Here is a 24,560-nt window from a genome sequence, read left to right on the forward strand (position 1 = left end):
TTCTACAAACATTTCTGTCTTTCTTTATATCTCCAAACTTTTTTTGAGGGTGTTGCTAGCAACAAGTTGGTTTATATTTTCTAAATACAATCAAGTTGGACAGTAGAGACACTGAAAATAATTCATTTCTACTTGTATCTGTTAAATGAAAGTTCAATGGAATTCACAAATGTCACGTTTAAGTTTTTATTGCCCCTTTAAAGAGTCTATATTATATACCTTAACAATCCATAATGGGTAGCACAAAGCCATTGTAATTTCTCTTGTCTGGTAGCAAAAAACAAACCAGAGACCACCCACAGAGATAGAGGAGAAGCACCACACATAGTGACTGAAGTAATCCTCCCAACTTCATCATTTCCCCAACATGTACAACAAACCAAACAGATTTTTATTTTTTTTTTTAAAAAGAAGAAGAAAAGCAGATTGATTCCAGCAACACAAAAGATCTCACCTTCCCACCCACATCAACTAAGCTGTTATGTGTCAAACCTCTTTTCCATGGCTGCTGTCCCCTCCAGCAGAGCATATTTCAGCACAGACACAAGGTGTTATTCTTACTGGGAGAAATATCTTCTCTTCCTTGTGTGCGAATGTGTTTCCAAGGAAGTATAAAAAAGGCAACTTATCTCTTCTTCTGGGGAGGTCAGGCTCCAAACTCATTTCATCATCTATTTTTACATTTTCAGGTAATGAATAATAGAATAAATCAATATAGTTTCTCAATTTGTCGCCTTTAAATTGATCAACTATTTGAGCATTGATCTGGACAGTATTTCCCACCGTTCTGTACTTTAGGTCCCAGCCACGTGTCTTCATTAAGGTGGTACAGAAATGATAATAGCATTAAGTCTTTTCTCATCTAACTTCTTTGGAGTTTTCAGTTCGATTCTGACCAAAAGTACAAGACTGAAACCATGATGGACCACTGATAAAAAATTATCCAGACCCTTTTTTTTCCCCTCCAGCATCAAAACATTTCTAAAAATGGTCTTACTTTTGAATCATATTACAGGAAGTTATAGCAGGCCGCCTTTAGAAGTGAAAAAGCAAAACATTTGCTCCTAAAAATCTGTTAAATTTTAATGAATTAGTCTTTTGGAGCGAATGAGAGCATGAAGCTTTGAGAGCAATAAAACTAGAGACGCGAGACAGAAATACACAATGCCACACAGTAAAAGCTGCACATCCTCCATTAACGACAGGTTTTTTTATGGCAACAACATAAATTGGTTTATTCATCTCCATTTAAATCTACCCGATGTAGAAAGATACAATCCCAAATGTCAGATACACAACTGTCAACATAGTAATTCATTTAGACTAGTTTAGTACAGAGTTCACATTCACATTGTGCATTAATGTCATCTAGAGTTCGTAAGTACACTCATGTTACTTGAATCAATAAACAACACAGAGGTGAGACCAGGTCATTTTTCAGAAAATTGTCTCAATTCTAAGATATCAGATCATATTCTTTAAGGGGCAGCAGAAATGCTGGACTACTGCTGAACATCCATCAGTGACACAGTGTCACTTCTGATCGTGACGTGATTTTAATAAACACGATGATGATGCATGCCAAACACCTTAACAATCGTGTAGCATGCCTGAATACACCGACTGTGTTTGTGGCCCAGGCTCAGACGCCCCGTCTCGCATAAACTGTAATCCGAGGGAAATCTTTCATTTTCAGTGAAGGGAGGAGTGTTTGGAGCAACGTGTGGAGACTACATTATGGCAAAACCACAGGGAGCTCTGCAGCTGATGCTATGAACTGATGTGTAAGCAATGTCACGCTTAGTTTCAAGCTTAAGTGGTTTTAAATAGCAAGTAGCAAACCTGTAGTCAACTTTTCTCAAGCACAGATGTCGAACAAAGTTTGACGTTTCTTTGCTTCTCTGTCTGTGATATTTAACTCATCTTCATGGCTCTCTGCTGCAAATAGATTAGATGCTGTTGTATATCTGGGAATTTACTTTCTAGGGAAAGCCAAAATTTTAGTTGATTAGGTGATTTATTTACTTGTAAAAAACATTCTGCTTAATCTATGATCCGGGTACAAAGCATCCACTATTGACAAGGAGTAAAAAGGCTCAAGTCCAACTGGACTCTCATCCACAGCTCTAATACAAGGTAACTAAAAGATGAAACTTGATTCAGCTTTCAGGAGTGAGAAGATCCTATGATTATATGCTATTAAGAGGGAGTGGGAGCAAAATAAGTACAGTAAAGCATACTAAGACAGAGAAACTATGTGTGCGGACGGAGATAAAGAGTTTGACCATCAGACAAACAAGAACAGTGTAATAAAAGAGGCTGAAAAGACTTTAGATAATTCTACAAGGTTTTGTTATGAGAAGCTCTTTTGACGTCACAAATGATACTTGAAAAATATCGAGCTTCACATCTTTATTGAACCCTACTCCAGTTACTATAAAATATCAGTCAAGGCATTCAGTTTTATTTCCCCCTCGAACAACAAATGCCTTCCTGTCTTGGAAGAAATATAGAAATTGCAATAATTATCTAGCATGCCATAATGTACAAAAAGAGACGTCTGCTGAAGAAATAAAATAAACAGAGTTAACAACCAGCTTCCCATATGACTGAGAATGCTCCTGCCAACCCAAACAATCACTATCGAGGTCCCTCGACCCCAGATTGGGAAAGTGTTTGTCTAGACTGCCTCTTATTGGTTCTTGTGGGCCTCCTGCCAGAGCCACAGACACATTGTCATTCAGCTCAGGTCTGTCGGTCCGAGTCTCATAGCAACATGAGGAAGAGAGGCGACACTGTAGCCGTGGCAACCAACCAGCACTGAGAGGGAGGGGTCAATGTGTGTGTGTGTCTGAGCGGAGAGCTGTAAGAGCGAGAGATGCGCACACACACACACACACACATAAAGATTTGCATTGGTAATTTAAAACAACAATAATGTGCCATATCCCATGCTCCACCACATCCACTCATGCTAACATAGAAGTGACACGCTTATTAAAGGTATAGGCAGCTGTGAGGGATCACACAGTGGTGCACACACAAGCACACACTTGTGGCTCTAGGGGATGAATGGAGGGAGGTGTGGGGATGTGAAATGCGACTAAATTATTGGTTGGCAGCAAAACAAGACAGCTGATAATGAATGAATGCTCTATTTATTGGCAATGTCAGTGACACGCACACACACAGAGGAAAAGTACCTTAACGAATCAAATGTTCTCCTTTAGTAACTGCAGTTTTGATTGGTATCAACAGCATGCTTGCTCCCTGTGGAGCTTGATATTTTTCATTCTTGGATTAAATTAACTTAATATATATGTATATTTAGTCCCGACCTGCAACCCTGGATTCATAATTCATTTGTCAAGAAGGATGGTCTTTGACGGTGTGCAAGGAACGGTGCCAGATGCTTATTAATGTTGGTCAGTGAGGTCATACATCATTTAAGGCTGCTTTTAAAATAAAAGAACTCTGATATCTCATCTGAAGCAGCAACATCTATTCCAGAGTGAACTCTGAGAGAATAAGTGACCTGTAAGAATGAGTAGAGATGAAAACCTCCCAGCCGTACAGGTGAGTCATTTTAACAGCACCGCCTGCCTGAATGTGTTTCTGTCGTCATTTCTAAATAGCTATGTTCACAAGCTGCCCACAGAAAGAAGACAGGGAGAGATGAATGAAAGAAATGGAGGGCTGGTTGTGTGGAGGGGTTGGAAATTGGGACATGAAGGAGAGGGGAGAAAGAATAAATCACCAAGTGAGGAAGACGACGCCTCCTGATTGGAAAAACAGCAGGGGATTCTCTCCCTCCCGTCCTCCCTGCCTTCTCTTATCTTTGTATTTCTCTCATCGCTCTTCTTTTTTCCCCCCTCTGTCGTTTCTCTGCACAGATTGAGTGCACACACTGCACACATGCATGAACATTGTTATCTTTTGGAATTACACTTGCATGCACACACACACACGTCATACCAAACTATTTGCCAACCAGCTACAATCAGACAGAAGAGCCCATTAGCATGTTAGACATCCTGCTCCAAAGCAGCCTAAATTGATACAGACAGCATGCTGTCCCTGGTCAATTAAAGACCTAAAAATAAGGAATTCAAAAACAGGGTGGGAAAAGCCATTTCACATCTTGGCACATCACAGCACTAATACAACCTGGCAACTAGCTGCCTATAGCTGGCCACTACAGAAACTTTCCAGTCGAAGGACATTCACAGTCCAACAGTAATTTATTATGAAAAATTACTGCTTTTGCTTATTTTCTGTGGCCTCTTTCTGTAATTTACCAAAGCCTCTGATCCACAGACAATCGGGAACACGGGTTGTTGAAGGGAGCTGAATGAGCAGCCTCAATTGAACTCGGAGGCCCACTGATCAGGAGGGCTTTGGAACGGCTGCACCAAGTTCGCACTTCAAGATTTCATCACAGGCAGCTTGATTGATTGGCCGAGGAAAGCTAGATTTCTACTTGACCAGTTGTGGCTTCCTGCTGTGCCACAGCTGACTTTGCACTTCCGCAAAAAATGTTACAACACAGAAAGCAACACATGGACAGCATGCGATCGGCTTGAGCTGCGTGTGTTTTCTCCTCCCAGATCGTTGACTCTCTGAATGCTGAAGGTTTCCGTCACCTCCTATTCAGTGACACATCTAATAAAACCATTTTCACCGCTGTTGCAGGGATTAAATTTTAACCATCAAAATGAATTAAAAAAGTAAACATCACCTCGTAATTACACAGCAGCAGTCGACTATTCAGTAGGGAGACGCGCTAAAGCTTTCCCCACCACTGCTCTGAATTAAGCAAATAAAGAATGTACCATAACCATAATTAAAGGACACAATTAAAGTATGATGTGGGTTGCTAATTATGATATGATGGCAGAAACGGTCAAATCTGACCTCATTAGTTGAGCATGCTGACATGCACATTCAATGTTGAGGTAGTAAATGTATGAAGATACCAAAACATGCAACAAATCCTCATTTCTAAATGACCCTCACTGCCTTCCAAAATGGCCAATTTGCTTGTTTACTGATGTGTTGTTCGTGTTACTGGCCAACGCACAAAGCTGTTACATTTAATGTGGTAATTACTGACCACTAGAGACGAGATTTTGTTGGATTTAGACATGTAGTTAAGTTAAGGACTGCAGTCACTGTTGAGAGAACACAAAGGTGGCTGCTGATTGAGAAGTGAAGCATCGTAGCCCACATTATTGACCAATCCATCCTTCCTAATGGTTTTTCATAATAAATTATCATTTTTTAACTGTAATTTCTTTTTTAATTAGTTTTCTAATGGATTTAGTTCTTTGAAAACAGCGATACCTTGTTTTCACTAATCATGAGCTGCTTTTGATTGCAATTTACATGGAATCAGAGCAAAAAGTAACGCAACATAACCATCATAACACAGCGAGATTCATTAATCAAAGGTAATTAGTTTGTTAACCAATGTTGTTAGAACAACATTGAAAATGTTGTTTAGCTAATTACAAAAATAGAGGCACGTTGTCCCTGTGTGTTCCTCATCTTAGGAGGTGCTGCCACTCTCCTTCTAACGATGGTTAATGTGACCAAATGGAAGTCGTTTCCATCCCCGTGTGTAAGCATATGCATTTTTGTGTGAGTCTGTTTGTGCGCACTGTTCAATGAGTGGGTGTTTGTTTCCAACACCAGTTATTATCACAGTACTAATTACCCAGGAGAATTGTGGGTAAACAAATCATTCTAAAGAAAAGAAGCCCACAGAGAAGAAGGAAGAGGAGGAGGAGTGGAAAGAAAAGTGCTGGCATAAGAAAACAAAAGAGTGACGAGAGCGTGTGGTTCGAGAGGAGACTTGAAAGGGCGTCCTGCTGCCGAGGCAAGCTAGAATTGCAGCATAAATCTGGCTCTGAAACCACTGTTACTCTCAGCATCTGATGAGCGCCACAGTGTTCCTCAAACACTTCAGATCTGCACACACCTGATTCAATTACTATGTGATGAAAATGTCTGCTTCTTTATTGGTTCAGGTGCGCTCAGGCTGCAACTCACAGCACAGGTGCTTCTTTACCGACCTGTTGGGGAAGGTCTTCAGTAAAATATCAAAGACCCAGTCCAAGGTTAATGTGTCCATATCTTGGTTTTTATATGTAGAAGAACTCCGGCGTTTCATGTTATGCACCAAGTGGAGAAGCTAAATAAACTGTCTGTCTGTGCTCTTTGTGATGATGCCATGATAGATAGATTATATTCTGACCTATAATATGTAACCTAGACTAAACACTTAGAGGGTGCAGTTCTTCATCAAGACACGTGCTCTATCTTGCAGTTTCAAATATTATGATCTCGATCCACACTAAAATTGAAGAGTTTGTCCACGCTCCACCTCTCCTCTTTTGCCTGCCACAAACTTAGCTTCACTGTATTTGTGAGGTGACTGATGACTCATATGGTGACCTGAAACCACAGTCAGAATAGGTCCAAATCATACTCCGTTTCTCTTGAAATGCGTTTCAAAGACAGACGATACCTACGTATGGAACAGTCCAAAATGTACACACACAGCACAGATTTTTGGTTTCTAGAAACAGACTGCAAAGCTTTTCCAGAAGACTGGCCTGGGTTTTCACACGGATCAGAATGGATACGCCGTCAACTGCGATGTTGTCAAGAAAACATTTGAAGATCTTTCAGCAGCCTGATATTCATTGAAAATTAAAATGAATATCATTTGAGTATTTAAATATTTCAAGAAAGCTGTCTTTAGGGCTTATATATAAATTCATTTTTGATGAGTTGTTTTTTTACATTTGTTCATAAAACAGCAGCTACTTATAAACAGGTTTATCATGGAGCTGCGTGTTGTATGCCTGTGCTGTCTCTGTAACGGGTCAAAACAAAAAATCTAGAGAAGGATCTAAACTCTTCAAAGATTGATTACTCTTCTAAATAGATATGAAATGTCTTCAATTTAACTACTTCGCATCACTTAGTTATAAATTATGCTTAGAGTTTTGTGGCTGCTCAGTACAAGTTTCAGCTCTACCAAGTGAAAAGAATAATTGATAAAGTTTAGAGAGAAAAACATGAAATTCCAGCTCCACCAGCTAAAATTCATCATTCATCAACATGTATTCAAATTTTAACTTTACAATTTTTGCAAGCCGTTTCTTTCAAGAAAATTCCTCACATGAACTGGAGGTTTAGGTGAGTAGGCATGTAAGGACCAATTTAGGGTCTCATCAGGCCAACTGCATCCTCACCATATCTAATTAGCCTCTGAATCCTCTGCTTTGGATCTCTTTTTCCTGAAAGATGTGAGGTCCAGGTAGGATTTCCTCGGCTTTGTTGTTTTAACTTGAAAACCTTGCAGGCACAGAGGCATCTGCGTTATTCATGACAGGTTGTTGTTTTGCTTATGGCCCGAGCTGATGACGTTTTTCTGCTTGGTTGCCAAATTAACTGATGCATCGCAGTGTGACACAAGTTAATCCAATCTGTCTCCTGCAGGTTTTAACTTTGTTTTCCTTCGATTTTCTGTATATCTTTATCTATAACTAGATCAGCTCGATGAGAGTTTCTGATGAATGAAGGATGCCAATTTGTTGGAGGAAGGCTGGGAAAATCTACATATGCATCAGCAGTGGCTGAATCAGTGGATAATATGTTTGTCAAAATGTTCACGCCTCCTGTTTGAGGTGTGAGGTCTGTCTTGTGCTACTTCAACATCAGGATTCACAGAGTGGTGTCTTTGAAGAAGCTCAACAGCTCACAAGTAACTCGTTTAATTCTCTAGTTACCAGAAAGAGCGTGTGTGTGTGTCATGACTCACATGGCTAACATCTATTCTCTGCCTCTCCTCTCCCTTCTCATCTCTTTGGCTGTAGACATCACAGGACTCGCTCTGTCTGAGTGCTGCACTGACTGTGTTATGAATGGAAATACACGCCCACGTACACAGACGTGCGGCAGACACACATGCAGGCGCACTCAGACCACACACCCCCATGTTTGTCGAAAACATCCTGTTCCAAGAAAACATGCGGCAGCCCAGACAGGTTGGAGCTGTGTGGGGATGGGAAGAGACAGATCCACAGTGTACAAAAGGTTGTAAGGTCTCTGCGTGAAGCTTTGAACAGCGTCCTGAATAAAACGGAGCTGAAACCAAGAGCTGATGAATCAATAAGTAGTCTAACAGAGTAATACTCTGCCACCGTTTACCTACAATTGTTTCAGTAATTTTCATGCTCACTGATTAGAGCGTTTCATGCTATTCTTTGTCATAAAACAGTAAACCACATGACTTTGGATTCAGGCCACAAGACATCTGAAAATGCTTACCCCAGGTTCTGGAAAATCAAAGCGTATTTCAGTATCTTTGAAATATCTGATTGGATGATGAAACCATTTATCATCCTAGCTCAAGCATTAAAAGCAGCCTTATTTCCACAAAAAAAAAAAGTATCACGAATTGTGAATAATTTAATTTAAACCGTATCAGGGGCCTTTCTAGGGTCAGACACTTTGGAGGGCTCCGTCCCTACTGAGACCTAAACAGTGCTCACGTTTCACTGGAGAGTCCCACACATTTCTCACACGAAGAACAAACATTGTGAAGTAATTGTAAATTTGCTGCACCTCAAGCAAAAAACAACAAAACAACTTATGACTTAATTAAACTTAAAATGATAACCTCCCCATTATTGGAGCAGTAAGTATTAAAGCAGTTTGTCTATGATTACAGCTGTTTATCGTCTTAAATTAATGTGTTGCAGGTGTGTTGTAGTGGCATGTCGCAGCAATAGACTTGTTTTTTGTGGAGGTGTTAACAGCTCTCTGCACCAATGACAACTCAGATCTAAACCAGGAAGTGTGCTTTTGCCTTGGTTGATTTTCAGCTAGATGCAGGCTATGAAACGACATGAAAAAGAAGCAAATTCACACAGTCAAATTCGAGAAATAAAAACATTTCAAAGACATCATAGAAAATTAAAACAGCTCAACTTTTCCCAACATGTGGGGCCCAACTTGATGTTTTAAAGCGAAGTAAGTGTGATACTGTGTGCTGCAGAGAAAAGGGTGGAGGTAAAGTATTTGTTAAATAAGAAGAATGGCAAGATGAGGAAGAATGAGATCGACTCGCTGAGGTTGGAATATAGGAATACATTTCCATCACTAATGTTGGCTGGCGGACAGTCAGCACAATTCCTATTTAGAAAAATCAAAAGATTTCAAGGCGTCGCTGCTGTACTTGAGCCTGCTGTTTGACCACATCTCATAGGCTGCATAAATTCTTCCTTAAAACGGTCTCAGAGGAAAAAGACAAGTTTGAAGAGATATGAAAATACTTTTTAAAAGTGCCTCAAAGTTCAGTTATTGCATTATGTAACCGTTGTGCTGCAAATGTTATTCTCAACAGGAAAGGCTGCTGAAAATAATTTTAATTCACCCTTATCCCTAAAGTAATATTGTCTCTCCTCTCTCACATATTACTTGAATGCTGGCACTAGAAGGAGTAACAGCAGGAGTAGCGGTAATAGTGGTGTGTTTCAGGACATGTGCAGTGACTTCGCTGAAAAACTCAATTTCCTCTTTCACCTCTCAGCTGGCATCCTCACACCTACACCCACCCAGCAACCGCGACACACACACAAACACAGCACACCAAATGTGCGCCTCGTGCACGCCCTCGTCACTCAGTTCCATTCGCACGCACAGTCCTAAACTCATCAGCACTTTTTTCCCCACTTTCCCCGGCATGCTTCATAATTATCACATAGCAGCTCGTCGCGCACGGTGCCATCTGTTAGGTGGAGCGCACGCACACCAAAAACCAACGCATGTACGTGCACAGTCACCGCACACTGCCAGATGCTGGAAATCTGGGATTAATAAAACCTACCGTGTATAACTAAGTTTGCAGCATATCATTAACACTTTCCAATAAGAGGATAAAGAATCACTTTGAGAGCAGAGCAGCATGAATTTAGAGACAATATGCAACTACTTCTGCTGCAAAGAGAATGTGAGACACAAGGCAAAGTTCCACATTTTCATTTTTGATAGAAAGGTAGGGTAGCAGCAGCTTTTTTTTTCTTTTTTTTTTTAATACCGTTTATGACACATTAGAGACTGAATTTGGGTGGGTGGGGGTGGGGGTGATCTGGTGATAGAAATAATAAGCTGCAGCCCCAGCAGATCCTTAATAATTTTATTTCTCATTTTCTGTAATATTTTTGGAGATGTGGAAATGAAAAATATTCGTCACGACATCTCAAAGTAAGAATGCATCAAAATATATAAACGCAATTAATATTCAACTTGGTTTATAGGAAGAAAATGAGAGCCATTCATCCAGGGTTTGGACTGCATCAAGTCCTGTGAATCCAGACAAAACTGAGCTCACTGTGCTCCGAATACTCAGATATACGGATACAAAAAAACTAATCATAATCATAATTACAGAAAAATTTGCATAACGTTATTAATACATGGTGTCCTTGTTGTAATAATTACAGTGCTGCACAGAATGCGTTTTCTACAGGAACTTTAAACTTTTTGTTTGTGCTCCGACGTTTGAACATTTAGTTCAGTTTTGGGCGAGCTTAATGCTTCACGGCTCATCAAAAACAAGTGATCTAAACCTGCAGAAAGGAAAGATAGACAGCAGCTGCATAAAGTAATACTGACATCAGCTACCAAACACAAAACTATTTTCCAAAGTGGAAAATGTGTTGTATCTTGAACATGTTACAGAAAAGACTGCTGACAAGCACACCATGTTTCTCTGACGGTAAAGGCACTGGAGTCTGATTTATATCGACTTCCTGTCACCTCCACCATGCCTAGCTTGGGTGGAGGAAAAAATAATACAAAGTGTAAAAAAAAAAACTAAAAAAAAACAGCACTTCATATGATGTGAATTTAAAAAATGAATAAAGTTGAAGCTCTTTGGTTCGAAACAAGAGAAAGGCAACTGTAGTTGTGATGGTGGCCTAGTAATCTTTAATGAGCATCTCTACAGGCTGGTGCCACCATCCTTACCTGCCAGGACCTTTGCAGCAGCCAATTAAACATCAAGCAGTGCTGACATCAGGATAAATTAGACCTGCTGTTTATAATTTATGCATTTCTTATCATGGAGCTGCCTGCACATCAGTCCCGGAGCTGGAACATGATCAAACATCCTCACTTTGCCTGTATGCAGCTTTGGAGGGGACTTCTACTGTGTGTGTAGGGGGGGAGTCCCCTTCTTCAATTATTTAAAGGAAGCCCTCATGCATCTGTGACTTTCAGCGACAGGCTGAGAAAGTGCAGCAGAGCAGCACATAGCTGCGTTCCTCCTCTTCCCAATTACTCTTTTCTCTTCCTCTTATCCCCTTGTCAACAAACATTTTTTCTTCTCTGTTGTCTCCTGTTCTGTCTCCTACTTTTTCCAACTCCCTGGTCTGACTATATTTTCTCTTTACTTTATGCCATCTTTTTCTCTCCTTCAAACTTCACTTCAAACATTGTTTTTTTTTTTTACACTTTTGTTTACGATTTATAACCCGTCTTTTCCATCTTTTTCCTCATCTGTCTTTTGTCTTTCCTGTTTTTTCTTTCAACTGCCTGGAACCTTTCTCTTTCACCCCCCTCATCACCTTCTTCTCTTCTACCACATCTCCAAGTCTTCTCCTTCTTCTCTTGCTCCGACTTCACCTTTATTCCTCTCACCTCTGCCTTTCAATTCACTCTTTTCACCTCCTCTCCCCTCCCATCCACCTTTTTCTTCTGTCCCATCCATCACCTCTTCTCCTCCCATTACTTTCTGTCTCCTCTTGTCTTCTCCACCAGAAAAAGAAGTGAAGCAGGGAGGAAGGAGGGATGATGTCAGAAGAAGGGACATCAGGGGAGGAGTGTGAACTCTCTGTGTAGAGTCAGCATTGAAATAATTCATATTCTGCTCAAATGTCTCCCTCGCTTCCCCTCTGTTCTCCTCCGCTCCACTTGCTCTTCACCTCCTCTTCTTCTTTTATCAGAAATTTCATGTCTTCCATATCGTCCTCACTGTCGCCACATTACTTAAATCACTCAAGCAGGTTTTCATTCATTTGACTTTTCATCCTTATTTTGTTCATTTTAATTCACAACTTATGTAATTTCCTGTCGTTTCTTTTCCAGAATAGATCATATTCAGGGAGATGCTTCTCAAAAAGACACTAAAATACAACATTATCAAATAATGTAATAATTTATTTTCCTGAGTTCACATTTGTTCGTAATTAGACTGGCATGTCTCACTGACATCTAATTAATCTCTGTTACTCCTTTTCCTTCCACTAATTTATAACCCTCTGTCCCAAAAATATCCTATATTCCTGTTTATCTAACTATTTTGAAAAATTCATCGGCTGGAGCTCCGCAAATTGTGATGGATAAATACATATACTGTGTATTTAGCTAACATCTCTGTAACCACACTGACCAAATTAGGCATGTGATCCATTTGCCTAATTCTTCTCAGTGGATTGTCCTTCAAACAGTCCCAGGTAACCTGTTCAGACAGACTCATCAACCTATGCTAAAATCATCCAAACAGCTGAATGAGAATGCAGCTATTTTATCTGAAGAATGTTGTATTAACGGATCCATTTCTCTTGGTATATTCTTGACAAGCCTCAAATCACAGAAAATCAACAACAAAAGCAACAATTTGAAGAGGGATTAAAAGATTTAGCAATTAGTCGTCTCAGGGTTGTAATATTTGGTGGGTTTCTTGGTCTCGTACAGTAAATCTTTTCTAGTTTTGGATTACAAATTAGATCAAACAAGCTATTTGAATCTGTCACAATGAGCACAGAGCTTTGGGGGTTTTATTATTCAAATATCCAATGGTAAAAAAACAAGAATATGAAATAATAATGAAGCGATCAGTATTTTCAGGCCTTCTTCGAAAACCTTAAAAACCACCTCCTCTTTGAAAGCACATAAAATTCTTTAAATATAATTGTCTACAGACCAGTCATCCTGAGGCACTTGGTTAGCACTTTATAGCCAACTGATTACCCTCGTGGATAAACTGAGACCGATATTTCCATTTGTCTCTAATTAAAATCCCTGAAGGGATTGCAGCGCATCGAAACCAAAACACCTGGAAAAAAACATCATTTGCAAGTGAGTCCTACAATTTCGGGACTCCATAGTTTTAAAAAGGAAAGACCTGAGAGAAGGATGAGGTTCAGTTTGACTCTCAAAAAGCAGAGCTGAAGCTCTAAAACGAGCATCTCATGGACACCTTCAACTGTTTGTGATTCTGATGTCCATGTATGTAGCTGCGTGTGTGTGTGTATGTGTGTGTGTGTGTGTGTGTGCTCACCGAGGAGTAGAGGTGACCCTCTCCATTCATGGCAATGTAGAGACCTGTCTTGACTGATTGGATGGCCACGACTCTCAGACCCACAGGAATTAAGTTAAACAGAGCTGAGGATGGAAAGAAAGAAACAAACCAAGTTTATTTGTAGATATATGAGCTCCGACAATTAAAATGTCAGTTGCTCTGTTGGATTGGTTTTGTTGTTGAGGGGCAGAGGCAGCTGGGCCTCAAAAAGAAAGGAAATTCTGATGATAATCTATAGATGAACAATATTGTTTTCAAGCACAAACAAATCCCTGCAGGAAATAATCATGTAGGAACAGAGTGTGTGACGCTCACACCGGACAGGATCAAGTTTTTCCAAGTTTCCATAATGTGAACAGGACTCGAGCATATCTGAACCATGGTATTCTTGACATTTTAATATCTGCCCTTTCTTGTCTACTTTTTTTTTTTTTTTAAAAAGACACAGATCGACTCCCAGCTCCTTGAGGTCAGGTCTAAAGAACAGCAGTCAGTGATGGTAAAACATAAGACAGCTCATAGCCTTGGGCTGCTAATTCAAAAGTCAATGCTGGTGTCGCAACCGTACTGTACTTGTGTTACATTAGATCTGTCCCAATTAGGAGGGATCAGCTTTTTTATTTTAATTTTTTGACGAAAGCAGAGGCCATATTTGTAAAAGAAAGACCAAAAACAAGTGAAAAACATTAGCTGATGACTGACATGTTGAACAAAGAATTCTTGTTCAGTAAGGCTTGTTCAGGAAAAGCATTTAAATGCATCTACAGTTCTTGGTTCAGGTTGGATTGTCAATATGAAAGATAACTGCATGCATTTTACCCTAAGATTACGGTTTAAAGTTAACCATGTTCTGATCAAAGGGAGGGAAATCTTTAGGTTCAGGCTTTAGCACGATTGTATGAATTATTTTAGGCGTATACACGCAGCGGTGGCAACACTGAAATGGATATCGATGTTTTGACGTCACCTCAGATAAGACTGAACAAAACGGGTATGTTCCCTCACCGAGGTCAGCGGCAATGATGTCCCTTTAACCTGTGGACCTCTAATCAATGACACGGTTATTGATTTGCCTGCAGACAGCTGAGCTGTTATGGCAGAAACAAACCTATAGGCTGTTACTAAGCCGACAGTATTTCAATTTAGAGATTCAATTTGAGAAAAGTTCTTTACGTGCTGTATGAAAACTGATTCGGACAGATGTTTTGATGTCTAAAATTTGGCACATTGTCATCACCATCTACGTTTCTTAAAGTTGAAGGTAGTAACTGTTGTGTTTTCGTTATCTTGGAAGCAGAATTTGCATCTGAAGATGTGTCGTGTCCTCCTCCTGGCTCTCTCCCAGGTTGCTCCATCATATTAATACAGCGGCCCAGAGAAGACTAATTTTCATCAGCATTTGGACGACCACTGTCCCTTTATCATCATTCACTTGGCTACAATATGATTAAATGATTATTAAATCCTACACACTGAGCCTTTAAGACAAGAGGATGGAACTGAAGAGTGATGAAACCCCCTCATTAGGTGAAACACCTCATTTTGAGGACTAACATCTACATAATTATGGAATTATTTTCAGAAGGACCAACAACAGACTCATTAGTGAATTTAGTAAATTACAAAATAATGACTCTACCCTAACCCTTTGATGTCTGTCCATGCTTCATTCTTCAAACAGCATCTGTATTTTTTTTGCATATCATGTCAAATGAACTAAAGTCAAGTTTATTCTCACTTCAGCCATTTACAGTTCAGTTTAACTTTATTTATATAGCACATTTAAAAACCACAGGGGAAGCCAAAGTGCTTTACATTGAGACATGAAATAGGTTTTGCCGCCTATTTCCACCATTTACAGGTGGAATGAAATGTTGTTTGAACAAGTCAGCTGGTCAGTTTACAAAAATTACAATAAACATCACAATGACAACTATGAGAAATGCAAATACTACGTAAACCAGAACAAAAGATTCTACAATGATCATGCAGACGGCAGCAGCAACATAGAACATAAAGTCTAAAATGGAAGGGATTTAAAAATGTTAGTAAATGTCTTCATTGGGGGTTTTTCTGAGCTCTGTGTGGTACAAGCTTTTCTGTTTGATTCTTCCTCTGTTAGTTTATAAAGCCTGCTTCCATTTGGAAAAGGATGATCTCTCTTTTATCCTGTATCCTGTGGCTCCTGACTCACTTTATCTGTTAAACATCATTCTGTGGATGTTTCCATGTGTTGTTGATGATGCAGCTGTCTTGGGCTTCAGCGGCTTCTTTTTGATTAGCTGTCGCAGCCCGTGGCTCCAACTTAAATAGATTCTCTTGGTTCATGTTGTTAGTTTTTGAGGCCTGGCATCGAAGTACTCACCTCTGAGATTTCTGACGCCAGAGAGTTGTGTTGTTCCTAAAACAATGTCCCATATTCTGGATGATCCACAGATTTCACTTTTAACTAGTTATATTGGAACATCTCTTCACTTTCACACTTTTCTCAAAAAGTGAACATGTTATTTTCTAAACAGTTTTGGAAACTAAAAGAGGTCAACCCAGTGATGACTGACTTCTAGACAGACATATTTAGATGTGTTTTGAGATTTCTTAAACCAAGATTTCCAATATTCGAAATTAAAGATCTTTTTCATAATAAACCATAATCAAGTTCCTGCACAGCTTTTATTAAATCAAATATATGAAAAAGCTGATTAGAGGCGATGGTTTAAATGGTGGAGTAAATGTCAGCGGTGTGGTCCATCCATTCTCAGTACCTGCTCTCTGTACCTGTTGAATCCTGTGCAGGGTCGACGGGGGCTGGCACCTGCCCGAGCAGAAACTGGGCAGAGGCGGGGTATGTAACATAGCAACAAGTGTGAGCAAATTCTGTTTAATCTATGTACTGAGCTGTGGTGGAAAATTAAAAAACAGAGGGAAGATTTGCCAAAAAGCAACAAGAAAAAATATATATATACATCAGAGTTAACAAATAGAGTATAAACAGGCTGATTGCAGATATCAGACAGCTGAGCCAAGGTGGAGAGGACTCTGTGGACCAGTGCCATTACTGATTAGCATTTGATTTTCTCTTAGTTTAGTTATTCTAAAAATTGCAAAAAGACAAAAATAAATAAAAATATGCCACTTTTAATAAATTAACCATCTGCAGCTCCTTCCTGAGGGCTGTGGTGGGCGCAGAAGTCCAATAAATGGAGCCATCATACTAAATCCTCTGAGGAGGCACTTGTTGCTTTCAGTTTAACAGTTGGTCTGCTCTCTAAAAATTTCCAAATGGAGCCATAATAACCACATAGTCCCAATCAAATTTCAGTTAATACTGACAGTTAAAAACCTGTCATTCAGATCAGTGCAACTTTACCTGCGTAATTTTGGCCACTTCAGATTTAATTCATAGAGCTTTTCAAATATTTGTGACAACTAGGATTTGCAGGTCAATGGGTTTCATTCCCTCCCTCTGGTATTTCATTTTCAAAATAAGAAAGAGATGTGACTTGACCTTCAGATGAGTACTGAAACAGTCGGGTATCACTGAAAACTTCGAGGCCTTGGGAGAGACTTTCAAAGATTTTACTTTGCCATGACGGAAATTAGTTTCTTTGCCTGCAAGTCTCCTCATGGTTGTTTTCTTTCTCTCTTCAGTGTTTCTTCTTGCATCACTTGTTGCTGAGCCTCACATTCATGCATTGCCAGCAACGTGCTGTTGAACATGTGGTTTAGACATGCATGTAGGAGAGCAGCCATCAATAACAGACCTGACCCTGTGATCTAAAAGCATCCAGTGACGAGCCCTGCCCCTTGACATTGATGCTTCTATAATAGAAAACTTGTTTTGTCACAACCCATTTTGACGTATAAGCTGCTGTGTGTGTGTGTGTGTGTGTGTGTCTACTAACAGGAGTTGGTGCTGTCATCTTTGGTCCCGTCCAGACTTCCATCCTGGCCCATCTGGAGATAGAAGCCCTGCCTGCAGAACAACCTGGTCACTATGCCCTTCAGCTGTGGTTCTACATGCCACAAACACAGACAAAAGACAGAAAGAAGAACAGTTGAGAAACACTGATCTATATGATCATATGGACCGTGCTTTATGTTCTACAAGCCTTACATTTCAAAGTCAAACCCAAACGAGACAGAACTTGAAATAAGTTTTGCTGGTTTTCACATTAGTTGGTAATTTATGCACAATTTTATCCTCTGAACTCAATTCCCGCGCACGTCCTGGAGGGCACCTTTGTGAAAGAATAGTTTTAAGGAAGCACAATGTGACCACATGTAACTTCTTACATCCTGAGGGATTTCCTTTGGAGAATCTAGTCAAGCATATCCAATCCATTACAGGAATCCTGAACTAATCCGTCCTTCGTGATCATTGTTCCACTTCAATAACATTGATCAATTATTTCAGAAGCTTTGATGGTAAAGTGCAGTCTTACAGTAGCTTTGTATGAACTCTCATGCAGTGCTGTTCTCCTCATGACTGCCCAATATATTGAGTTATATGTATGATTCTAGATATCAAAACATTTCTGACAATCCTTCCATGGAATGGTTTCTCATGTTAAGCCGTTTTTCTAAATAACTCAAGGTTCCAGTGATATACCAGTTCCATGGTTAAACTGATGAACACATCTTCATTAATTATGACATTAGAAAAAATCTAAACAGATACTGCTACAACGCACGCACCCAAACACACACGCTTGCATAGAAAATGCAGTTACAGGAACTGTTTGTTCCCTTTATCATGTCATTTTGGTGCGGCAACAAAACCCTGTTGTGTTGTTGTCAAATGAAAGTGAAACAGCAATATTCTTACATGATACTCACAATATAGTCAAACCCCTGTTTCCAGGAGAGAGTGTAGTGAAGTAAAAGTCTTTGATCATCCCTCATGTCCTTATGTTCTGCCTCCATGAAGCCAGACTTTCTTGTAATCTTTTAAAATGGTCTTGAGAAATATTTGTCCAGGCTTTCTGAAGGTCTTTTCTTTGGAAATTGGCTGCTTGTTCACTCATTTTCCACACAGTCCTTGTAACTGATCATTTCAGCGAATTTGTCTTTTTCTTTGTTTGTTAAACCAATTAATGATAATGTTTGAACAATTTCAGCATGGAAAAGGCACCTAACCCGGTATAAGGCCTAAAAACTATCTCCAGCAGATGAACAGTTTTCTGAGGTTGATGTTCTCCATGGAAGGGTGGCTATCTGGGAGAAAAGGCTGAGCTATGCCAAATGACACAAGAACAAGACTGAAAATCAGTGGCAACAGGTCTTATGGAGGGATGAATCTTGGTCATCAACATTATTGAAGCAGTGTGGGATCATCTTGACAGAAGTGAACAACAGGCTGCCAACATCTAAAGAAGAGCTTTGGGATGTCCTTCAAGAAGCCTGGAAAACTATTCCTGAAGACTCCTTAAAGAAATGACAGAAAGCTTATCTCAGAGGGTTCAGGATTGACATTCAAGCTTAACAAAATTGTGCAAACTCTGTTCTTTTGTCATATACTGCATTTCCATTTATGTTTGCATTTCTGATAAATCATTGCACCTAATTACAGTTTACTGGTAGTATATAAAAAAAATTAGGGGGTTGCTTAAGCAAGCAAAAACCTGCTTCCAATGCGAAATACTGCAGCAGCCACTATGTCAATGCAAAGACTACCTGGACGTTCTCAAGTATTTCAACATTTCATGTCATCGCAGTCCTTAAAACATTTTAGAGCTCATGTACAACTATGGTGTACCTAAATACTGATTAAAGCCACAGATGGTTTCATTTTTGACCGATTTGCAATGACTGAACAGCAGATGTTTGCATCATAACAGATCTGATGCTGTGCCAATGCCGATTTTTATTTTCATTTACTTTTCGTGTTGCTACAATTAAACCGTGGTCCCAGTTGCTTCTCGCCATTTGGCTCTCGCGTCTTGCAGTCAAACCAGAAATGACTTAAATAACAAAATGACCGAAACAGCTTCAGTTCAGATGGAGAAGGACAGCAAGAAGAATTACACATTAACCCCGTGCCTACACACATATTGCCATTGGTTGGTAAAACTGGCCACACACATGTACTCGGTTGCATGCGACCACACCCGTTATCCCTCCATAAAACACACACCAGTGACTCTGCAGTTATAAGAAGGCTGGGGATCCCCTTTGAGTGTGTATGTGAGAGACACGGTGTGAATCTGTGATGGTATACCCTAATGCACAGAGACAGAAAAAAAAGCAAAGACTGACCCAGTTTTTCAGGTGCATGTGTGTGTGTGTGTGTGTGAGAGAGAGAGAGAGAGAGACAGGGGCAGGGGTGTTTTCCGTCTCTGTGAAGGATCCATCTTGTGCAGCAGGGAAGTAGAAGGTAACCGTGAAGCTTGAAAGCAGTGCTTGAACTGCAAAGATTCCCAGCGTACTACTTAGTCATGTGGTGCCATCAGTACAAATTCTTGCTTGATTATATACAGGCAGCACACATATAAAGACGACAAAGACAATAACTGCAAACGCCCCTCAATGCAACTGCATTTTTTTCTGTTACAGCACATATTATCGTTCATCTTGTAAATATCTTTCCAACTTATAGTTGTGGTATTCCTGCTGCTTCATAATAAATAATATGCCAAGACCTAAATCCGAACACACTTCCTGCTGCATGCAGACTAAGATCAGTCACATTTTCAGTCTCTTTATCCTCCTCTGTGTGACGCATCGTCTCACAAAGCTGCTAGAAATGCAATTTACCGTTTCCTATCTTTTTCTAGTTTGATATCAAGAAAACTATATTAATAATAAAGTTTGTAAAATGTATTTTGGAATTAGAATTAAAGCTGGAGGCACAGAAAGTGTACCCTCTAGTCAGGCTTTGCATTCATACATCCGTCTCTGTTTGCCTACAGCCCCATCTGATAGGGAAACAGAAGAAAGTGCAGTGTTTAATATCAAAACACATTTCCTGACTGGTGTTGAGATCTAATCGACAGGAATTTTGTAGGCTTTGCGGCTCATTTAATAACAGGTTTTTCTTAAAGGACGTTAAGCTCACATCTATAACTGCACATTGTGGCGATAAAACACAAAGTAGCGTTCTGGCTCTCTATCTGCAATTAGTTTCCTGTGTTTTTCACAGAAGTAAACAGCTCATGTGCGGTTTACAGAACTTTTTTCCCTCCTCGTCAAAAGGTTTTTGGTGAGTTTCCAAAATCTAATCACTCAACAGTAAAAGGATAAATCATAAGGAAAATATTCAGATGGGTGTTTTCTTCCCTTTTTATTCATCATCTCATCCAATCATTCATCAGTCATCCAATGCATTTTTAAAACAGTTTAAATATTTTACGTTTATTTTTTTTCCGAATGAGGGAGACTTTATGTTTTTTATGCCAAAGAAACAAACTTTCTTCTATAAAAGAATTCTGGACTTTGTGTTAACTTTGCAAATTTAGGAATTCAGTCTACATCCAATAAGATTCGGTTACAAATCACCAAACAACAAATAGTATAACGATAAGTCGCTAAAAGGAAATAAGAAAACTAAAAGAAAATAGCTGGAAAAAAAGTCCTTGTTATAGTGCTATGACGCAAACACCAACAATGACACCTTTTGAGGCTTTAATTGCCTGCAGTAATGGACCAAGAAAAAAGGTCTTGCTTCATCTACTCATCATCTATTTATACGTCTCTTCATCCACCTAACAGCCACCTGCGTTTCCATTTTCCCATGTTCCAACCCAACCCCTGCCGCTGTGATGCTCGTGCTGTCATCAAGGTGATATTCCCACTCTTCCCAGTATTTCCGCGTCCAGTCTGTTACCGGGGGAAATTCCCCATTCTCGCGTTGCCATGGCAACAGTCTCGTGATTCCAGACTGTTCCAGAGAAAAGGTATTCCCCCATCCCACACACACACTATTGCATTTTCACCCTAATGCGATATGATTCAATCAGTCAGACGATCAGTCTGTCATGCAGGATTCGACATGTCATTTTGTCTATTAGTTCGCTCCAGTCTGAGTCTACATGCAGAGCTAAACACCATATAAAATACCAATGTCTCCTACAAGTAAGGCACAGATGAGCTTCTCTTTTACACACACACACATGCAGCACCTCACCACACAAAAGCACCAAAGTGAGGAATTCATGTGCAGGAAATGAACGCGCTCAATTCATCCTCATTTGAGCGGCTTGAGATGTCATTAGAGAAACATGCCGTGCTAAAAAGGACCGATTTATATGCATCTAAAAAAGATCCTTAAACTGGATTCATCCTCGCGAGACGTTGGAATTCAATCCTGTGCAAGCGGGCGTCGCTTTGTCTTTGGGTTTTATTCTGTACTTGTTTTCAGAGGCTTTTCCAGCCTTGACTTCAGAACACTTTTGTGAAGCCAAACACTGATGTCGTCTATTGATTATGCTTATTGCAATGCATTGATCAGAAAGCATACAGAGCAGCCTGTGCAGACAACCAGCTTGTCACAGACGTATAGAAAAATGGAAGCAACTGCAACAATTAATCTCCCTGGATTCCATCCATCAGTAACAATGGTGTTGGTTGGGGCTGCACTATATATCAAAAATGTTTCATTATCACAATATCAACACGCAAATTGTAAATATCACACAAGGTCTATTAAGGAGAGCTGTATTCCACTGACAGGCAGTTCTGCTTTTGTGCACGCTATTCAACTAACCAGCATGCACAGGTGCAGAGGAAGAACGTCAACTTTAATAATACAGCCGAGATTAGCTCCATATATTGAAGTATTTGTTTATATCACAAGTCATATTATTAGCACACTATTCAACAATGATATTGCATGTTTTCCTAATACTGTGAAGCCGGTCTGATCTGTGGAAAGCCATTTTATTAAGAGCGATTCCATTTTCTCCCTGGGGTCAGGGCTCATGTTGTGGCATGGAAACAGAGCAGCCAAACTGTCTTTTCGTTAGCCTCCGACTCATTTTCCCAGGAGACGTGCAGGTGATCAGAGGTCAGCTGGGAAAAACAGTCCTGGTAAATGCCAGGTGAGAGTTTTACCTGCTGGGGGACTTGCAGATTGAAATAATATTGAATTTCTGCATCATTTCTTTATGCCGTATCTTAATTCTGCAATTTTTCACTGGGGTGTCCTTAGCAGGTCCCTTAATAAGTGTAATGGTCTCCTAATGAAGGGAGGCAGCGACTTGATTTCTATGCCCTCTGACATCTCTGTGGTGAGTTCTCATTTCAGCTCTCACTCTCACTAAGCAGGGTTTATAATCATGTTTGTGGCTTCAAAGAGCTGTTCAGTTCAGCACCCTTCCCAGCCACAGAAGCTAACTAGCAGTTAACCTCATGCTCCTTGTTACGGTGCTCAAAAACAAGACACGGGGTTACTTGAACTTACCAACTGAGTGTGCCACAGCTGTGATGCTCCTTTTATTTATTTTTTTACATCATCTTTTTTAACTGTCACACAGAGAAAAACTGAATTATGTCTTATTAATTCATTCAGATCACAGCCTTGTTCGAAGCAGAATGTGGCCAAAAGTCAATGTTAATGTGCCTGTTCTATTTTGACATAATTTCACGAGCTAAAGAGAAGCAGAAGTTCAATGAGATCATGCGACTGAGACTGGATTTCAGATTTTTGTGCAAAATATTCTTCGTTTCAATTTGTGTTTTGAGAAGAAATATTTTGTCTCAGCACAGGTCATTTTTAAAAATAAAGAACTGTCTAACGTGCTCTGCCCCAGTAGCGCGTTTTCATCATCTTATCCATTCGTCTATAAATGTGTGTGCGTGTGCATGGCTAAATTAATCTATTTCACAAACTAACTAACAGGACAGGTAATCACCTCAGGCTGGAGGAAGCAGTTATTTTAACATTATTGACGTATTAATTGTTAATGAAAATGTTTCACACCTTCTCTTGTTTCCTCTTGTGATGAATAAGTCTATATTTTAAAGCATTAGGTTACACATGTCGGTATGTCTCAAAATAACAATTAATCTCCCCTGCATCTGCATGTCGGAACAGAAATCAGACGACACTGCCGCTAAAGAGACGCTAAGCCAGTCAGTTTCAATCTCACCATCCTTATTTGTGTGACGCACAGTCTGAAGAAACTGCTGCAAATGTTATTCTGTTGCATCTCATCCTTATATATACACACAGATGTAATCTGTTACATGCAGACATTTAATGTTAAATGTATAGAAATCAGCATTAATTAATCTGTCGGTATCCTTAAAACCCTGTCTGATATGAATGTATCACAGCTTGAGAGAGGACATGCAATATCAGAATACCTCTCCCGGCTGATGTTGTGACTCAGCTCACAGGAATTTCTTAAAGCTGCAAAATACATTTCCAAATAAAGCTACCAAAAGGACAACATTTTGAGGGGTAGTGATTATATTTAAATTTGGCCAGAAGGTCGTATCATGTTTTAATCAATTCCTCCAGAGACAAAGTAAGCAGTTCTTGTTTTAGATTAAATCCTCCCACACGAGTCAAATGCCTTGTCTGCTCAGATGTCTGACCACTAATAAAGAAAGCATACACAAATGTGGACGAGAAGGAGTTCCCACTTATCAGAAGTGCACTAATATGTTTTAAGGAAAAGGTTTCTGTGGCTCCAAGTAAGCTGAACTCCAGCTTGTATGCAAATTTTGCATTGAACTCCATCTTTGATCGAGTAATGAAGGCTTCAGATCAGTTGGAGTCAGGTCTGTGAATCTCTCCTTCATAAAACCTCTGGAAGACAGTAGGGGATGTTGGCAAATCCCTGTCTTTCTCCCTCACACACACACACACACACACACAGCACAGAAACTGTAGATGCTGCCAAGCTTTCACCACCAGCTCTCACAGCTGAGAACACAGACGAGGGAGAGCTGGAAGGAGGAGGTATGAGAAAGAAGGGAGAGATGAAAAAGAGAGGAAAAAAGTCAAACGAAGCTGGAAGGAGGGAGGAAAACGTGCGGTTGGAAGGGAGGATTGAGGGGGAGGGTGATCAGCCACAGAGCAGGAATGAGAAGGTGTCAAAGGAGGAACGAAGGTGACAAAAATACAGAGAAAGTGCGGGAGAGGGGAGGAAAGGAGAGGAAGCCAACGTCTGCTCTAAAAAGGGAGGGAAAATGGAAGGAGGGAAAGACCTAAGGTGGAAGAGGATTAGAATGGAGAGAA

At 39.9% G+C, this 24,560-nt stretch overlaps 1 protein-coding gene across 2 annotated transcripts in view; it reads right to left on the minus strand.

The window, feature by feature from the left end:
• LOC140319475 (fibroblast growth factor 14-like) overlaps positions 1–24,560 on the minus strand; it is a 57,385-nt gene that overhangs the window by 8,106 nt on the left and 24,719 nt on the right. For both annotated transcript variants that reach the window (XM_072397159.1, XM_072397234.1), the window contains exons 2-3: positions 17,281–17,391; positions 13,358–13,461 (exon numbers count right to left, since the gene is read on the minus strand). In XM_072397159.1, the coding sequence (XP_072253260.1) occupies positions 13,358–13,461; positions 17,281–17,391 (215 nt within the window). The remainder of the gene's footprint in view (positions 1–13,357; positions 13,462–17,280; positions 17,392–24,560) is intronic.

Source organism: Leuresthes tenuis, unplaced genomic scaffold (genome assembly GCF_036924035.1).
Source record: "Leuresthes tenuis unplaced genomic scaffold, fLeuTen1.0.hap1 SCAF_1, whole genome shotgun sequence".
NCBI classification, from domain to species: domain Eukaryota; kingdom Metazoa; phylum Chordata; class Actinopteri; order Atheriniformes; family Atherinopsidae; genus Leuresthes; species Leuresthes tenuis.